Raw genomic sequence first — 21832 nt, 5'->3', positions numbered from 1 at the left:
CAGGAGCTACCGTACGCTCTTCAACACTAGTTACAGCAAAGTGGTGGACTATCGCTCTGGGAAAAACTCAAATATGATCAGATGGCACAACTGTTAATGGAAGACTGAGAGCCAGTGATTGTTGGACATGCACTTGTGTAGGCAGTCAATCAAGATTGTCATCATTCACGCTTAGTATTCATTAGTCATTCATTCGAGTTAGTATAAGAATTTAATGATCCGCTCTTATTTGATAACACAGATGTTTTCATTCCTGCTGTTGCCGACCAGCAATAGGAAGATTGATCCAAATATCGACTGTAGTCTTTTTGCTTTGCAAGATGGTCCTCAGCTTATGAATGCGTTCCATTCTGACAACTGGAAAAAGTTGAGTTTTTGAGGAAGTTGCAATGCATACCTAAATATCCCTAAATTAATACCTAACCTAACCATAGAATACACAGAATATGTAAAGAACAATAAAACGGTAAAAAAAAATATTCAAACAATTGAGAGATTAATTAATTATGATCCAAAGTTAACTAATTAAACTATTTTTACACTCACCTGAAAAAAGCCCTGAGAAAAGCTCTCACCTTGAGGGATTTGTATTTGATTTAACATTATCATGGAAGATTAAAAGGTTGATATATGACCAAAAAAAAGTGGCTTTATGAAGTAATTTATTGTTTTCAACAGACAAAGATGCGATTTACTACAACAATAACAACAACAAAAAACATCCGGTCAATATAAAATGCTAAATTTAAGGGTGTGTTTTATTCACAATTTTTGCATTTTTATTAGTAAATAAATGCTAGCATGAGTCAGCTAACAATGGAAGTAAAGGGTTTCACTCTATTCCGTCTATAAAGTGCTCTAAAAACCTCCAACATTTTATATACACGTTGTAACTATGTATGTAATGTTTTAACTTTCATAATTAAAGCTGCAACCAGCGATGGTCGGGACCGACTTTGACGGCTCATAAAATCCAAACCGGAGCAGTAATTAAAACTCTTTCATCAACTTTTAATCAGAAGGGTTCAATCTCTCTCCTGTGCTAATTTGAAGCCGACACGACAAATGCGCTCAGAGGAGATAATGTTTGAAAAAAGGTGACTGTTTTTACTCAACTTTTGTTTTGAAGGGGGAATTGCAAAATTCCTGTTGATTTTTGCTGGGGGTTGTCAGTGTATGATATATAGGTCTAAGTGAGACCTACATAGAGGTTTTTGTTTAATGTCTCTACGACGTTCCTACTGGAAGTTACAGGCTGTTTTGTCTGTGTTTTCTTCCTAGGGGGCGCTAGAGCGCAATTTTGAATTTTGGGGTTTGGTTTTTTGATTAGATTGCAATTTTCGCCAGTCCTGATGTGTGTGTCCAATTTGGTGAGTTTTGAAGCATGTTAAGGGGGTCAAATTACAGCTCAAAGAGGCGGCGGTATAATAATAATAAAACGCTAGAAATACAATAGGGTCCTCTGTCCCAAAGGGACTCGGTCCCTAATAACATGTAATATATACGTGATGTAAGTATGTATGTAATGTAGTAATATTCATAATAACATGTAATATTTACAGTACATATTTTGGTCATTTTCAGCATACGGCGGCACATTCATTTTACAGACGCATGACAACGTTCGCTATTTCGCTAAGAACAATTACCATTAATTATGGCAGACTTCATGAGAGCCAAATACTATTAGGACACATGTTGATCCAGAAACGTCTTTTTTTGAGTCTGAATATACTGAGGACGATCTACAAGTTTTAGAAGCTGAGTGAAAAGCTAATCCAGCAAGTAGAACTATTGCTAAGTGCTAAACAAGATATACAAACTACGAACATACAAACCCTGTTTCCATATGAGTTGGGAAATGGTGTTAGATGTAAATATAAACGAAATACAATGATTTGCAAATCCTTTTCAAGCCATATTCAGTTGAATATGCTATAAAGACAACATATTTCATGTTCAAACTGATGAAACATTTTTTTTTTTTGCAAATAATCATTAACTTTATAATTTGATGTCAGCAACACGTGACAAAGAAGTTGGGAAAGGTGGCAATAAATACTGATAAAGTTGAGGAATGCTCATCAAACACTTATTTGGAACATCCCACAGGTGTGCAGGCTAATTGGGAACAGGTGGGTGCCATGATTGGGTATAAAAACAGCTTCCCAAAAAATGCTCAGTCTTTCACAAGAAAGGATGGGGCGAGGTACACCACTTTGTCCACAACTGCGTGAGCAAATAGTCAAACAGTTTAAGAACAACATTTCTCAAAGTGCAATTGCAAGAAATGTAGGGATTTCAACATCTACGCTCCATAATATCATCAAAAGGTTCAGAGAATGTGGATAAATCACTCCACGTAAGCAGCATGGCCGGAAACCAACATTGAATGAGCGTGACCTTCCATCCCTGTATCAAAAAGCCACATCAGTGTGTAAAGGATATCACCACATGGGCTCAGGAACACTTCAGAAAACCACTGTCACTAAATACAGTTGGTCGCTACATCTGTAAGTGCAAGTTAAAGCTCTACTATGCAAAGCGAAAGCCATTTATCAACAACACCCAGAAACGCCGCCGGCTTCTCTGGGCCTGAGATCATCTAAGATGGACTGATACAAAGTGGAAAAGTGTTCTGTGGTCTGACGAGTCCACATTTCAATTTTTTTTTGGAAATATTCCACATCGTGTCATCCGGACCAAAGGGGAAGCGAACCATCCAGACTGTTATCGATGCAAAGTGTAAAAGGCAGCATGTGTGATGGTATGGGGGTGTATTAGTGGCCAAGACATGGGTAACTTACACATCTGTGAAGGCACCATTAATGCTGAAAGGTACATACAGCTTTTGGAACAACATATGCTGCCATCTAAGCGCCGTCTTTTTCATGGACGCCCCTGCTTATTTCAGCTAGACAATGCCAAGCCACATTCAGCACGTGTTACAACAGCGTGGCTTCGTCAAAAAAGAGTGCAGGTTCTTTCCTGGCCCGCCTGCAGTCCAGACCTGTCTCCCATCCAAAATGTGTGGCGCATTATGAGAATTCCACTTTCAAAGCTTCAACAATTAGTTTCCTCAGTTCACAATCGTTTATTGAGTGTTGTTAAAAGGAAAGGTGATGTAACACAGTGGTGAACATGCCCTTTCCCAACTACTTTGGCACGTGTTGCAGCCATGAAATTATAACTTAATTATTATTTGCAAAAAAAAAAAAAGTTTATGAGTTTGAACATCAAATATGTTGTCTTTGTAGTGCATTCAATTTAATATGTGTTGAAAAGCATTTGCAAATCATTGTATTCCGTTTATATTTACATCTAACACCATTTCCCAACTCGTATGGAAACGGGGTTTGTAATAAAACAATATTTGCAATATGTACATGATGAATTCAAATTATTTTGTGATTAATCACATGCATTACTTAATGTAATAAAGTGGAACTGCACTTTGTTTTTCTTATTTTGCATGTTGTAAGTATTTATGTAATGTACTAACATACACCTTCATACACATACTGTAAGTATTTATGTAATGTACTAACATACACCTTCATATACATGCTGTAAGTATTTATGTAATGTACTAACATACACCTTCATATACATGCTGTAAGTATTTATGTAATGTACTAACATACACCTTCATATACATGCTGTAAGTATTTATGTAATGTACTAACATACACCTTCATATACATACTGTAAGTATTTATGTAATGTACTAACATACACCTTCATATACATGCTGTAAGTATTTATGTAATGTACTAACATACACCTTCATATACATGCTGTAAGTATTTATGTAATGTACTAACATACACCTTCATATACATACTGTAAGTATTTATGTAATGTACTAACATACACCTTCATATACATGCTGTAAGTATTTATGTAATGTACTAACAGGCATGTTCATGATAACTTATTTACAATAGTTTGCTGATTTTGAAGCATTGCTGCAATGTATTTCCTAAGCTAATTGCTTTCAGGGAGCGCTTCCACAACGATGGATTTCCCTGTCAACAACTATAACCAACAATGGCAGACTTTAGGAGAGACAACGATGGATTTCCCCGTCAACAACTATAACCAACAATGGCAGACTTTAGGAGAGACAACGATGGATTTCCCCGTCAACAACTATAACCAACAATGGCAGACTTTAGGAGAGACAACGATGGATTTCCCCGTCAACAACTATAACCAACAATGGCAGACTTTAGGAGAGACAACGATGGATTTCCCCGTCAACAACTATAACCAACAATGGCAGACTTTAGGAGAGACAACGATGGATTTCCCCGTCAACAACTATAACCAACAATGGCAGACTTTAGGAGAGACAACGATGGATTTCCCCGTCAACAACTATAACCAACAATGGCAGACTTTAGGAGAGACAACGATGGATTTCCCCGTCAACAACTATAACCAACAATGGCAGACTTTAGGAGAGACAACGATGGATTTCCCCGTCAACAACTATAACCAACAATGGCAGACTTTAGGAGAGACAACGATGGATTTCCCCGTCAACAACTATAACCAACAATGGCAGACTTTAGGAGAGACAACGATGGATTTCCCCGTCAACAACTATAACCAACAATGGCAGACTTTAGGAGAGACAACGATGGATTTCCCCGTCAACAACTATAACCAACAATGGCAGACTTTAGGAGAGACAATGATGGATTTCCCCGTCAACAACTATAACCAACAATGGCAGACTTTAGGAGAGACAACGATGGATTTCCCCGTCAACAACTATAACCAACAATGGCAGACTTTAGGAGAGACAACGATGGATTTCCCCGTCAACAACTATAACCAACAATGGCAGACTTTAGGAGAGACAATGATGGATTTCCCCGTCAACAACTATAACCAACAATGGCAGACTTTAGGAGAGACAACGATGGATTTCCCCGTCAACAACTATAACCAACAATGGCAGACTTTAGGAGAGACAACGACGACAATTTTTGAGCAAATGACGATCCAGAGCCTTATATTTTTGAGCATGAGTATTCCGATGGTAAATTCAAGTTTTCGGCACAGTGGGATTCAACTGGAGTGAAACAACATGGAGCACGAGTACTAAGTACTAAAAAAAAGTACTTCTTCTTCACTATCCTTCAGGAATAGAGGACATCACAATGGCTCCATCGTAAGCGGACTTTCATTTACGTGTTAGAATGCATTGAAAAACATACTCTCGTCTTTTTGTCTGAAGGATTGTGAAAGACGGGCAAACAAAGTTCAGTTCCATTTTAAAGAGGTTTACTTGACCAATGCTTTTGTCTTGAGTGTAAACACAAGCAATGTGTTCAAGACTGGTTCAAGATATTCTGTACAACAGGCATATTTTGTGGCATGGAAAAGTCCTACTGCAAGAAAGCAAGTCAAAGATCATCTATTTGACAACCCTCCAGTGGTTTTTGGAATATGCTGCAAAACAGTTTTGAACTAACTATCAGAGTACGCAAGCGGCCTACGTCTTCCTGCAAAAAGCAGAGAGTTATGCAATGGAATAGATCTTTGGGGTTAGATTAGTGGAGTGATATCAAGGTTAGTGGAGTGATATCAAGGATTATACGTTGGTGGAGTTCCCAGACATATGGAACTATGGTGCTCCAGACATCATTTTACACCACAAAACAGATGAAAGTTGAAAAAGCATGAAGGTCTACAACTTCTTGGTGTGTGTCAGGGTCCAGGACATTGATATCAAGACTCTCTGGGTTAAATATGCATCGTTGTTTCTGGGGTAAGGTTGTATTTCATGATTCAACTTTGCATCTTGCGAGGACCCGTCCATGTAAACAAACTAGCACCCGACAGCTGACACCCGTGACTACATATCTACTTAACAAACTATCATATTTGATTAGTGTCCTGTTGTCATATGTACTCTGACACATTTGTGTACAAAATACACAAGAGGACATGTAGAAGTACCTTTCCTGACAAAGTATCACTGACTCTGACTTTCTGCTTTTTAATAATTAAAATATAAATAGTATCAAGACAATACTTTGATAGGAAATAATAAACAAGTTAAGTATATTCCAAATATGTATATGTGTATATGTATGTATGTGTATGTATATATGTATATATATATATATTTATTTATTTTTATTTTATTTTATTTTTTTTAAAATAATTTTTATTATTTACTTACTTTATTTTATTTTATTATTTGTATTTGTTATTTTTAATTTAATTTGTATTTCATTTTATTATTATTTTTTATTTTTTATTTATTTTTTTTAAATTATTGTTATTTTTGTTTAATCTTATATTTATTTGTGTGTGGCGTCGCGCGGGTCTCGCTTCCTGTTGGGTGGGGTCCGTGCCCGTGTGGCCCGACCTTGCGCTGTGGGGTCTCTGTTGGCGACTTGATGTGGTGGCGGCGCGGCGCCCGTGTCTGGTCTGGATGCTGTGTCTCGGTTGTTTGGGCGGTGGTGTGTTTGTGCGGGTTTGGGTTGGGGTGGTGGGGTCTTTTGGCGGGGGGGGGGGGGGTGTTGGTGTCTCTTGTTTGCGTGTTGGCGTTTGGGCTTGCTGGCGGGCTGGCGCTGGCTGGTATCTGTGATCCTGTTGGCGTGTGGTTGCCGGTCGCGTTTTTTTTTTGATCGCTTTGATTTGATTGGGTGGTGCTGGCTGTCTGTGGGTGTTGTGGCTGCTGTTTCTGCTGCCGTTTGTTTGTGGTGTGGGCGCCCGTGGCTGCTGGGTCTGGTGCAGGGGGGTGGCTGATGTTGTGACTGGTGGCAGCGCGCGCGCGTGGTGGTTGTCGGGGCTGACAAACTGTGTATATGTATGTGTATGTGTGTGTGTGTGTGTGTATGTATGTATGTATGTATGTATATATATATGTGTATGTGTATGCATGTGTATGTGTGTGTATGTGTACATGTGTATGTTTATGTGTATGTATATATATATGTATGTATATTTCTGGGGGTACGTTCTGGGCCTGCCTGTCGGGTGGGGGTCGGCGCCTCAGGCTACTGCATCCGGACTGCGTGTCTGGAGCTCCTGGGTCCCGCCGTCCATCCCTTCCGGGTGGCCGTCTTGGTTGGGGCCTGCTGGGTCTGGTCCCTGCGTCTACTGTGGTGGCTTGGTGCTGCAGGGTATTCCGAGGTGCTGCGAGTCGGCCAGTTGTTGGGGTAGCGACCTTGTGTGTCAGCATGTCTGTGATCTTCTTTTAATTCTTTTTTTATTTATTTATTATTATTTTTTTTTTATAAATAGATTTAATTATTTATTTATTTATTTTTTTCCCCTTTTTTAAAAAAATATATTTTATTAATATTATTATTATTATTATTATTATTATGTATTTATTTATTTTATTTATTTATTCCCCTACCTCAGGGGGGGGGACTCGGCGGGGCGGTTGCTGGTTGTTCCATCTCCATCGTTGGGGTCCCTGCGGGTGGGGTGGGTGGTTCCTGTGGCCCCGTGCTGGGTGGTCCTGTGGCGGCCGGCTTGGGTGGGGTGGCCGTGGGCTGGCCTCGCCGCGCTCTCCGGGGGTGGGGGGGGGGCTCGTGGGGGCCCTGTTGCCGGTGGGGCGGGGGCGGTCTTCCCGTCCGGTTGCGGGGGGTCTCCGGGCCTTTCTGTCCGTGTGGGGTGTGGTCTCTCGCTGGCTTGGGGTCTGGCTTCCCCCTGTTTTTCTCGTGCCTTGTCCTCTGCCGGGTGCGTCTGTCTGCGGCCTGCTGCTGGCCCTTGTGGGCGGCGCGGTGGGCCAGACTCTGGGGTTCCTGTCGCTGTCCGGCTTGGCTGCGTGGGGGCGGTGGCCCCTGGTTCCCTGGGCACCACACCTACTGTTTGTGGGATGGGTTCTCGGGGAGGCTGGGGCCGTACTCTGGCTCCCGCACACACTGGGAGTCAAATGTATTGTACATGCAAATTCACATATACTCACACACATACATACACACATACATAGGTACCTACGCTCCCACATACATATACAAATAAATACAGTACATATTTACACACTCAAAGTTCGTACATCCACACGCACATTCATTATACAAACATACACATACTGTACATATACATTCACTGTAAAAACATACATATACACATACTGTACATATACATTCACTGTACAAACACACATATACACATACTACACATACATTCACTGTACAAACACACACATACATATACTGTACATATAAATTCACTGTACAAACACACATTTACACATACTGTACATATACATTCACTGTTCAAACACACATACTGTATACACATACTGTACATATACATTCGCTGTACACACATATACACATACTGTACATATACATTCACTGTACAAGCACACATACACATACTTTACATATACAAGTACATATGCACACATACACTCATGCACATAATCAGGTTTCATCAAACATATATTAATGTTACTATAACAATCTACAAGGTTAAGGTTGCTTCTCTTTCCCTGCATTCTTTCGTATCTCAAGTTATCATTACGTATATGTATTGTTGCATTTGAACAATTGTATTGTTGATAATAAAGGTAAAGTACTGGTATTGTTTATTATCAATAGCACTATTTCTATTGGTATTCATATTGCTCCATTTTTAGTGTAATAATGCTCATTGTCATTTCTGTATTTTTTTTTTTAAAAATTTTTCCTAACTGCTTATTTGCTATTACTTTTACCATCATATTTGTACATGTCGTATTTGCTGATGTTGCTCTGTTGTTGTTGTTGTTGTGTTTGCTGTTGTTGTTTTTGTCTCTCTGTCTAATCCCCCTCTTGTCCCCACAATTCCCCCCTCTGTCTTCCTTTTTCTCTCTTTCTATCCCCTCCTGCTCCGGCCCGGCTGCACCAAATGATAATATAAATACATTTAATAAAGTCAAAATACAAGTAAGGCAACAAGAGAAGTATCCTACACTTCTCTTTTGTAAAGTAAATCTGAACAGCCGATATGGGCATCTACATCTACTGTATGATCATCTACATCTGCTATATGATTTGCCCGAGAAGCTGGGCAGGACATTAAAAAAAAAAAATAAAAAAATAAAATAAATAAATAAAAGTATATTCCAAATATACCTTTAACAAAGTGATCACTGCAAACTCGCGTGTTCTACGACTTTGCTCCCTTGTATTGGAGTGTGTGCTACTTTTGTCGTCGTCTTTCATCAAATCTTGCACTCCTCTGCCCTTTTTGTTTTTTTCTTGAGGAACTGTGAAGAAAATGTTCCTTTTTTGCGATTTGAGCGATTCGTAGAGCCGAAAACAAGGCAAGCATAGGGCATCTTTCTTTGAGCCAGGCTAAATGGTGCCTAGTACCCATTGACAACAGATGCTGCTGGACCACCACACATTTTTAACGAGCCGGACGTGACGTCATTCAAATCCAGGCAATGGAATAGTCCTGATTGACAGTATCGCCCAGTTCTGCAGCCGACTGACAGACCAAGTGATACCAGACAGGATCTTACTCACTCAAACTGTCCTCGTCCTCCGTGCTGCTGGTCCCAGGGCTGGTGTACTTGAAGGGAGCGATCAATGCCGACAGCATACTGACTTTCTCTGGTGGAGAGACAGGAGACACACAGTCAACACCAGCTAGGATTGTTCAATCGATGAAAAAGAAAGATCGGCATTGAAACAAAGATGATGTGATGAGGTTTCAGGTCCATCCATGCCCTGAGCCCAGACAAGGAAGTAAACACCAGGCTTTGCTTTGGGTGATAAACTTTGCTTCTTATTAGGTGTAAGTTGCAGGCAGCTGCTGTCTGCTGTTCCCCCCAGGGACTCTGGGCTTCCCAGGTACGCGTGTTGTTTGCACTTTGAAGGCCTATTAGAGAAAACACTTAGTCTGGTGTTCTTCATGCAGTACTGAGCTGCATTGACAGCCCAGTCTGGCTCCTTAATTACACTCCCTCTGTGTTTGGAACAGCAGCTAATCGTCAGAAAAAGAGATTTGAAGGAGAACAAGGTTTGGTGAGAGGAGGATCCGGGTGGAGAGATGGAGCTGAGCCAAAAGTTTGAGGCAATCTTAGAGTTCTCGCACTCAACAATTTCAATGAGCTAATGGCTGTAGAAAGTGCAGAAAGAGGTTTGGACAGGAGCAGAAGGTTGTGCCTGTCAACACCTCAAGGGGCTAAATGAGTCCGTGACACACATTGATCCGCTCTAAACACTGGAACTGGGCTGGTCCTTCTGGGTCCACAGCACAATGCAGACATTTGCATTCGGACCTCATTAAAGTCAAACGCCCAACAGAAGCGGCAATTTGGCTCCGACGGCTCCCTGGACTTCCATTACTTAGAAATCAGTTGTATTGTTTGTCAGGCCTGCAGGCTCCTATTAGCCACTGCAGGCTCCTATTAGCCACTGCAGGCTCTTATTAGCCACTGCAGGCTCCTATTAGCCACTGCAGGCTCCTATTAGCCACTGCAGGCTCCTATTAGCCACTGCAGGCTCCTATTAGCCACTGCAGGCTCCTATTAGCCACTGCAGGCTCCTATTAGCCACAACTAATGCCTGCTGGTCCACAAACAACATGTCCTTACAATAGTTGCTCACATTGGAACAAGGTTTGCTGCATTGATTGATTGATGACGCAATGCAATTTGGAAATGAAATTGATCACTCTTTGGGGAATTTGCCCATCATTCACAATCATTATGTAACACAAGCACACATGTGATCAAAAGTCATCTTACAATGTGGCTCGCTCTATTCTGCCTGTCAATATATACATGATGTAAGTATACTGTATGTCATGTAGTAACATTCATAATAACATGTAATATATACATGATGTAAGTATACATTTCATGTAGTAACATTCATAATAACATGTAATATATACCTGATGTAAGTATATATGTCATGTAGTAACATTCATAATAACATGTAATATATACATGATGTAAGTATATATGTCATGTAGTAACATTCATAATAACATGTAATATATACATGATGTAAGTATATATGTCATGTAGTAACATTCATAATAACATGTAATATATACATGATGTAAGTATATATGTCATGTAGTAACATTCATAATAACATGTAATATATACATGATGTAAGTATATATGTCATGTAGTAACATTCATAATAACATGTAATATATACATGATGTAAGTATATATGTCATGTGGTGACATTCATAATAACATGTAATATATACATGATGTAAGTATATATGTCATGTAGTAACATTCATAATAACATGTCATATATACATGATGTAAGTATACTGTATGTCATGTAGTAACATTCATAATAAAATGTCATATATACATGATGTAAGTATATATGTCATGTAGTAACATTCATAATAACATGTAATATATACATGATGTAAGTATACATGTCATGTAGTAACATTCATAATAACATGTAATATATACATGATGTAAGTATATATGTCATGTAGTAACATTCATAATAACATGTAATATATACATGATGTAAGTATACATGTCATGTAGTAACATTCATAATAACATGTAATATATACATGATGTAAGTATATATGTCATGTAGTAACATTCATAATAACATGTAATATATACATGATGTAAGTATACATGTCATGTAGTAACATTCACAATAACATGTGATGTATACATGATATAAGTATACATGTCATGTAGTAACATTCATAATAACATGTAATATATACATGATGTAAGTATACTGTATGTCATGTAGTAACATTCATAATAACATGTAATATATACATGATGTAAGTATATATGTCATGTAGTAACATTCATAATAACATGTAATATATACATGATGTAAGTATATATGTCATGTAGTAACATTCATAATAACATGTAATATATACATGATGTAAGTATATATGTCATGTAGTAACATTCATAATAACATGTAATATATACATGATGTAATTATATATGTCATGTGGTGACATTCATAATAACATGTAATATATACATGATGTAAGTATATATGTCATGTAGTAACATTCATAATAACATGTCATATATACATGATGTAAGTATACTGTATGTCATGTAGTAACATTCATAATAACATGTAATATATACATGATGTAAGTATATATGTCATGTAGTAACATTCATAATAACATGTAATATATACATGATGTAAGTATATATGTCATGTAGTAACATTCATAATAACATGTAATATATACATGATGTAAGTATATATGTCATGTAGTAACATTCATAATAACATGTAATATATACATGATGTAAGTATATATGTCATGTAGTAACATTCATAATAACATGTAATATATACATGATGTAAGTATACATGTCATGTAGTAACATTCATACTAACATGTAATATATACATGATGTAAGTATATATGTCATGTAGTAACATTCATAATAACATGTAATATATACATGATGTAAGTATATATGTCATGTAGTAACATTCATAATAACATGTGATATATACATGATGTAAGTATATAGGTCATGTAGTAACATTCATAATAACATGTCATATATACATGATGTAAGTATATATGTCATGTAGTAACATTCATAATAACATGTAATATATACATGATGTAAGTATATATGTCATGTAGTAACATTCATAATAACATGTCATACATACATGATGTAAGTATATATGTCATGTAGTAACATTCATAATAACATGTCATATATACATGATGTAAGTATACTGTATATCATGTAGTAACATTCATAATAACATGTAATATATACATGATGTAAGTATATATGTCATGTAGTAACATTCATAATAACATGTAATATATACATGATGTAAGTATACTGTATGTCATGTAGTAACATTCATAATAACATGTAATATATACATGATGTAAGTATACATGTCATGTAGTAACATTCATAATAACATGTAATATATACATGATGTAAGTATATATGTCATGTAGTAACATTCATAATAACATGTAATATATACATGATGTAAGTATACATGTCATGTAGTAACATTCATAATAACATGTAAAATATACATGATGTAAGTATATATGTCATGTAGTAACATTCATAATAACATGTAATATATACATGATGTAAGTATACATGTCATGTAGTAACATTCATAATAACATGTAATATATACATGATGTAAGTATATATGTCATGTAGTAACATTCATAATAACATGTAATATATACATGATGTAAGTATATATGTCATGTAGTAACATTCATAATAACATGTAATATATACATGATGTAAGTATACATGTCATGTAGTAACATTCATAATAACATGTAATATATACATGATTTAAGTATACATGTCATGTAGTAACATTCATAATAACATGTAATATATACATGATGTAAGTATACTGTATGTCATGTAGTAACATTCATAATAACATGTAATATATACATGATGTAAGTATATATATCATGTGGTGACATTCATAATAACATGTAATATATACATGATGTAAGTATATATGTCATGTAGTAACATTCATAATAACATGTCATATATACATGATGCAAGTATACTGTATGTCATGTAGTAAAATTCATAATAACATGTAATATATACATGATGTAAGTATATATGTCATGTAGTAACATTCATAATAACATGTAATATATACATGATGTAAGTATACTTGTCATGTAGTAACATTCATAATAACTTGTAATATATACATGATTTAAGTATACATGTCATGTAGTAACATTCATAATAACATGTAATATATACATGATGTAAGTATACTGTATGTCATGTAGTAACATTCATAATAACATGTAATATATACATGATGTAAGTATATATGTCATGTGGTGACATTCATAATAACATGTAATATATACATGATGTAAGTATATATGTCATGTAGTAACATTCATAATAACATGTCATATATACATGATGCAAGTATACTGTATGTCATGTAGTAACATTCATAATAACATGTAATATATACATGATGTAAGTATATATGTCATGTAGTGACATTCATAATAACATGATATATATACATGATGTAAGTATACATGTCATGTAGTAACATTCATAATAACATGTAATATATACATGATGTAAGTATATATGTCATGTAGTAACATTCATAATAACATGTAATATATACATGATGTAAGTATACATGTTATGTAGTAACATTCATAATAACATGTAATATATACATGATGTAAGTATAAATGTCATGTAGTAACATTCATAATAACATGTAATATATACATGATGTAAGTATATATGTCATGTAGTAACATTCATAATAACATGTAATATATACATGATGTACGTATATATGTCATGTAGTAACATTCATAATAACATGTAATATATACATGATGTAAGTATATATGTCATGTAGTAACATTCATAATAACATGTAATATATACATGATTTAAGTATACTGTATGTCATGTAGTAACATTCATAATAACATGTAATATATACATGATGTAAGTATATATGTCATGTAATAACATTCATAATAACATGTAATATATACATGATGTATGTATATATATATATCATGTAGTAACATTCATAATAACATGCAATATATACATGATGTAAGTATATATGTCATGTAGTAACATTCATAATAACATGTAATATATACATGATGTAAGTATATTGAATGTCATGTACTAACATTCATAATAACATGTAATATATACATGATGTAAGTATATATGTCATGTAGTAACATTCATAATAACATGTAATATATACATGATGTAAGTATATATGTCATGTAGTAACATTCATAATAACATGTAATATATACATGATATAAGTATATATGTCATGTAGTAACATTCATAATAACATGTAATATATACATGATGCAAGTATATATGTCATGTAGTAACATTCATAATAACATGTAATATATACATAATGTAAGTATATATGTCATGTAGTAACATTCATAATAACATGTAATATATACATGATGTAAGTATACATGTCATGTAGTAACATTCATAATAACATATAATTTATACATGATGTAAGTATACTGTATGTCATGTGGTAACATTCATAATAACATGTAATATATACATGATGTAAGTACATACGTCATGTAGTAACATTCATAATAACATGTAATATATACATGATGTAATTATACATGTCATGTAGTAACATTCATAATAACATGTAATATATACATGATGTAAGTATATATGTCATGTTGTAACATTCATAATAACATGTAATATATACATGATGTAAGTATATATGTCATGTAGTAACATTCATAATAACATGTAATATATACATGATGTAAGTATACTGTATGTCATGTAGTAACATTCATAATAACATGTAATATATACATGATGTAAGTATATTGTATGTCATGTAGTAACATTCATAATAACATGTAATATATACATGATGTAAGTATATATGTCATGTAGTAACATTCATAATAACATGTAATATATACATGATGTAAGTTTATATGTCATGTAGTAACATTCATAATAACATGTAATATATACATGATGTAAGTTTATATGTCATGTAGTAACATTCATAATAACATTTAATATATACATGATGTAAGTATACTGTATGTCATGTAGTAACATTCATAATAACATGTAATATATACATGATGTAAGTATATATGCCATGTAGTAACATTCATAATAACATGTAATATATACATGATGTAAGTATATGTGTCATGTAGTAACATTCATAATAACATTTAATATATACATGATGTAAGTATACTGTATGTCATGTAGTAACATTCATAATAACATGTAATATATACATGATGTAAGTATATATGTCATGTAGTAACATTCATAATAACATGTAATATATACATGATGTAAGTTTTATGTGTCATGTAGTAACATTCATAATAACATGTAATATATACATGATATAAGTAAATATGTCATGTAGCATAGTGTTTATACTACAATACACATACACGTGTTTATACTACAATACACATACATGTGTTTATACTACAATACACATACACGTGTTTATACTACAATACACATACATGTGTTTATACTACAATACACATACATGTGTTTATACTACAATACACATACACATGTTTATACTACAATACACATACATGTGTTGATACTACAATACACATACACGTGTTTATACTACAATACACATACATGTGTTTATAGTACAATACACATACATGTGTTTATACTACAATACACATACATGTGTTTATACTACAATACACATACATGTGTTTATACTACAATACACATACACGTGTTTATACTACAATACACATACATGTGTTTATACTACAATACACATACATGTGTTGATACTACAATACACATACATGTGTTTATACTACAATACACATACATGTGTTTATACTACAATACACATACACGTGTTTATACTACAATACACATACATGTGTTTATACTACAATACACATACATGTGTTTATACTACAATACACATACATGTGTTTATACTACAATACACATACATGTGTTTATACTACAATACACATACATGTGTTTATACTACAATACACATACATGTGTTTGTACTACAATACACATACATGTGTTTATACTACAATACACATACATGTGTTTATAGTACAATACACATAAATGTGTTTATAGTACAATACACATACATGTGTTTATACTACAATACACATACATGTGTTTATACTACAATACACATACATGTGTTTATACTACAATACACATACATGTGTTTATACTACAATACACATACATGTGTTTATAGTACAATACACATACATGTGTTTATACTACAATACACATACATGTGTTTATACTACAATACACATACATGTGTTTATAGTACAATACACATACATGTGTTTATAGTACAATACACATACATGTGTTTATAGTACAATACACATACATGTGTTTATAGTACAATACACATACATGTGTTTATACTACAATACACATACATGTGTTTATAGTACAATACACATACATGTGTTTATACTACAATACACATACATGTGTTTATACTACAATACACATACATGTGTTTATAGTACAATACACATACATGTGTTTATACTACAATACACATACATGTGTTTATACTACAATACACATACATGTGTTTATAGTACAATACACATACATGTGTTTATACTACAATACACATACATGTGTTTATAGTACAATACACATACATGTGTTTATACTACAATACACATACATGAGGCTTCTACTTCCTGCCAGACCACGCTCCAGTCTGCATAAATATTTGGTTTTCCACATGCAAACGCCATTTCTTCATGTATTTATTTGTGGCCACAAAGGAAGTGACAAATGTGGATTTGTCACTTCCTTGCTCCAAAAAAGTATATTATGAAGTGTGTGTGTTGTACACACACACTTCAACATGGAGCACACACTCCTGCTTTACCAGTCGGAGGTCTCTGTGGATCCAATTTGCAACTTTAGCGTTAGATTTAACGAGGAGATGAATGCCAGAAAGGTGAAAGAGGAGTGTCTGGTGCGTCAAGAAAGCAGACACCAAATATTGGTCAGAGATCCTCCTTTCCAAGACTGGAGAGCGTGCATACGAGCACCTGATAAACATGCAGAAGGTTTTGTTTGTTGCTGGTTTCAAGAACACAGGAACTTATTTCCAACTCTGCAGGACATTCCATCCTTGCTTGTAACTCTGCTAGTACGTTTGTCCGCTTCTGCTCTACCACTAACACTTCTTGCTGATGTTCTTACTCCCCACGTAACACCTCACAGAAAACCTCCAGAAGCAACCCAACATTTTACAACATTCATAAGTGCAAAGAAGTTGAAGACACAATTAAGATATAGACTCCTCTGTAGCTTGGCAACACTTAAAACATGTTTAAACCAGTTAAGTGTGACTCAACCAGTAATCTATATTCCCGGGAAGAGTGGTGGCGCCTTCCTGGTTAGGGTGAAGGCCGTCCCTCCTCAGCAAGCCCGGTTTGCCCCAGAAAGAGGGCCAATTATCAATAAACGTTAGTCCCTGTTGTCTGCAAAAACTAGCTTGTTAAGCGAGACTAATCTGCTATACCTCTCATCATTGCCTCTCGCAGGCAGGGGGCCAAAGACACTTAAGTACTCCGTGCCTGGACATCTTTCTTGCCAGATTACAAGTCCTAGCTATGTTACTCTTTGTGTCAATAGAGCCAACGTGTACTACTTTGTTTTTGCGTAGCTGGGGCTGGGATTAGCCTGTCGTACGTGTTTACGAAGCCTGTTGCGAGTTAGCCCCCTAAGATTAACTTCAATGTCAGGTGCAATGGCCCCGGGAATACACCTAATTATGGCTGGTTTACTAAACTGTATGTTCCAGGTGATGGTAAACTGGGATTTAGGACCAGCTAAAGGGCTAAATCTGTTATGTGTCATAACCGGCTCACCCTAGCTTGTAGACCGGCTGCTACAAGCTGGGCTAGTTAGCTCGCTACGGCTAACGCTAGCAAACGTGTTTGAGGCGTCTTAAGTTAGAAAGTGACTCAGCTCTAACTGGAGGAGACGGTCCTCTAGTAGGGCCAGCCTATCCATGAGAAGGGTGCATGAAGAACAGGAAGCCATACTCATGTTATTTCTTTCACCGGGTCGACTTCTTGCTGTCTTTTAGCTAAAAGAGCAACAGTGAAACCGAGAGTGTAAGACTACTAAAAGTGTTGGAGAAGAAGCTGTAAAACAATTATAAGCACAGAGTTAGAAAGATAGCACTTAGCTTTGAGCGAGCAGCATTAAGTCTATTGGAGTGCTAAAAAACATCTGGATTGTATTTTTGTCCACAATAGTGCAGGCCTGGTGTAGATGTCATGCTGGTGGACACACCTCAGTACACGTAGGTGTGCACTCACCTTGGAGAACCAGGCTTGGCTTTCAGCGCGCTTTTATTGAAGGAAAACTGTGACCATAAAAGCTTTTTACTGTCTCGCAGTACGCCGTTTGACACAGCAACAGAATATGAATTGTTCCGGCCATGTTTCTTTTATGTTGTGCATCCAGCTCTTCTGACTGCAAAAGCTTTTAGGGTGAAAATAGAAGGATCACAACCGTTGACTGTCATGATAGGCAGAAATCCTTCTTGAGGGGACGGTGGCCTTACTTCAACGTCTAACCGTAAGAAAAATAAGTTGCTGTTGTGAAGAGCCAAGCACAAGTCATGATCTCTCTGCCTGATCAGTGGCAGATGTGATGCACGCTCACTTCCTTGCTAAATGAAATATTCATGCAGACTGTCATCCATGAGAATGACTCGTTTACAAGCGGAGAACTCTGAGGTCTGTCGCCTCGCTTGTTTGATAACAAGCAAGCCAGCGTATTTACAAGGCAGATAAGTCTGCGGCGTAATGACACTAAGCAGGTCAGGGATGTCTTTGTGCAGTTACTCATCTCCATCCACATGCAGCGCCCACTCCTGGATAGCAAAGCTCACTATACTCGGCTTTGAAAGCACATCTTGTAAGCGCATTACAAACATAGCAGCTAAAATCATCGGCCTACCCACACCCAACATTTCAGACTTAAACCACAGGTCCATCACTCGACTGGCAAAAACAACAGTCCAGGATATCACTCACCCACTACACCAATACATCATCCCACTACCATCAGGGCGCAGGTATAGAACCATCAAATTCCGGAGGGCCCGCCTCAGGAAAAGCCTTATCCCTGAAGCTATAGCCGCCCTTAACAGCAGGCCCGGCCGACCTGTCTGACAAGCCTGTAAATGGGTGTTGGTCATGTATGATGTCTTTTTGTTCTTTTTGTTTTTGAGATGTGTAATGTCTATTGTTTAAATGTACGGCAGTGAAAATGAATTTCCCCAAGGGAACCAATAAATCTAAATCATCTTCTGGCAACTTCTTCCATGAGCAAAGAGCCTGACTGCTACGGAGTCACGGACGACACCTGCTGAGGTACTGCACCACCTGGGCGTGACATATTGGAGTCCAGAGGAAGACAGGAGCTCTGTTAAATATCCATCCATTTTCTACTGCTCATCCCCCAAAGTATAAAATAAAATAAAAGACAACAATGGAATCAAAATATGCCCAAACAGAAGAAAACGATGATTCCTTTCCGTTTTGGCTAGGTTGACAACCGCTTATGTTGCAGCCAGACCCAGCGGACGTCTGCAGAACCAGACTCAACGCAGCATGACTCCAGCCTTCCTGGTTTTCTTCTTTCCAGTTACAGGTTTCTTTTTTGGTCCTGGTCGTCAGTACTTGGAAAATGACTTTTAACAACTCATTTTCATAGTTACTAGTTACTTTGCCAGAAAGAAGTCATTGAATTATGAACAGAAAGACTCTTAAATACATGTCATTAATTACTTGGGAAGTAATAATATAATATATACTTTTTAAAAAAAACTTCAAATGACTGGCATGTGCAGTTAAGATGTTTCATGAGAGTGGGGCTGGGCCATATGGCAAAACATATGATCACCATGATTTTTTTCATATCATTCCATCTTGATTAATATCACCATTTTTTGTAGTATTATTAAAGATGTGTAACAGACAGTACATGTTTGATGGAGTGAAATATGCTAACATTGTGTTCACATTTATCATTGTGTTTACTACATGTGTAACAGTACATGTTTGATGGAGTAAAATATGCTAAAATTGTGTTCATATACTGTATATCATTGTGTTTACTAGATGTGTAACAGTACATGTTTGATGGAGTAAAATATGCTAATATTGTGTTCATATTTATCATTGTGTTTACTAGATGTGTAACAGTACATGTTTGATGGAGTAAAATGTACTAATATTGTGTTCATATACTGTATATCATTGTGTTTACTAGATGTGTAACAGTACATGTTTGATGGAGTAAAATGTACTAATATTGTGTTCATATACTGTATATCATTGTGTTTACTAGATGTGTAACAGTACATGTTTGATGGAGTAAAATATGCTAATATTGTGTTCATATACTGTATATCATTGTGTTTACTAGATGTGTAACAGTACATGTTTGATGGAGTAAAATATGCTCATATTGTGTTCATATACTGTATATAATTGTGTTTACTAGATGTGTAACAGTACATGTTTGATGGAGTAAAATATGCTAATATTGTGTTCATATACTGTATATAATTGTGTTTACTAGATGTGTAACAGTACATGTTTGATGGAGTAAAATATGCTAATATTGTGTTCATATACTGTATATAATTGTGTTTACTAGATGTGTAACAGTACATGTTTGATGGAGTAAAATATGCTAATATTGTGTTCATATACTGTACATCATTGTGTTTACTAGATGTGTAACAGTACATGTCTGATGGAGTAAAATATGCTAATATTGTGTTCATATACTGTATATCATTGTGTTTACTAGATGTGTAACAGTACATGTTTGATGGAGTAAAATATGCTAATATTGTGTTCATATACTGTATATAATTGTGTTTACTAGATGTGTAACAGTACATGTTTGATGGAGTAAAATATGCTAATATTGTGTTCATATACTGTACATCATTGTGTTTACTAGATGTGTAACAGTACAGGTAACCCACGCTAAGGTCCAGACCTGGTTTTAGGGCCATGGTTTTGCTTCTTCTGTGGTACATTTTGATGATATACAGTGTGTCCCAAAAAATCATGTGATGTCATATTTTTGGGACACCCGGTATTATGTGGGTACCATAGTGTATACTTGGTGGTGGTCAAATTGTTTGTGTACTAGTCAGTCAGTTTTGGGTCGCAGGTTCGCCAGAGGTTGAGGTTGACTTGTTTTATAACCTTG

The 21832-nt window shown here is 35.6% G+C and overlaps 2 protein-coding genes across 2 annotated transcripts in view; one reads left to right on the top strand and one right to left on the bottom strand.

The window, feature by feature from the left end:
• The window catches only part of adarb2 (adenosine deaminase RNA specific B2 (inactive)), a 206114-nt gene that overhangs the window by 43621 nt on the left and 140661 nt on the right, over positions 1-21832 (top strand). The window lies entirely within an intron of this gene.
• On the bottom strand, positions 5217-8187 carry LOC133630355 (mucin-2-like). Its single transcript, XM_062021925.1, has 2 exons — positions 8060-8187; positions 5217-7859 (listed from the first exon to the last, which is right to left on the bottom strand). Exon 2 carries the CDS (start codon positions 7205-7207, stop codon positions 6299-6301), a length of 909 nt encoding a protein of 302 aa, XP_061877909.1. The 5' UTR covers positions 7208-7859; positions 8060-8187; the 3' UTR covers positions 5217-6298.

This window comes from Entelurus aequoreus, linkage group LG15, assembly GCF_033978785.1.
Source record: "Entelurus aequoreus isolate RoL-2023_Sb linkage group LG15, RoL_Eaeq_v1.1, whole genome shotgun sequence".
Classification (NCBI taxonomy): domain Eukaryota; kingdom Metazoa; phylum Chordata; class Actinopteri; order Syngnathiformes; family Syngnathidae; genus Entelurus; species Entelurus aequoreus.
Note: the sequence above shows the minus strand (reverse complement) of the source record. Positions and strands in the feature narration are given on the sequence as shown.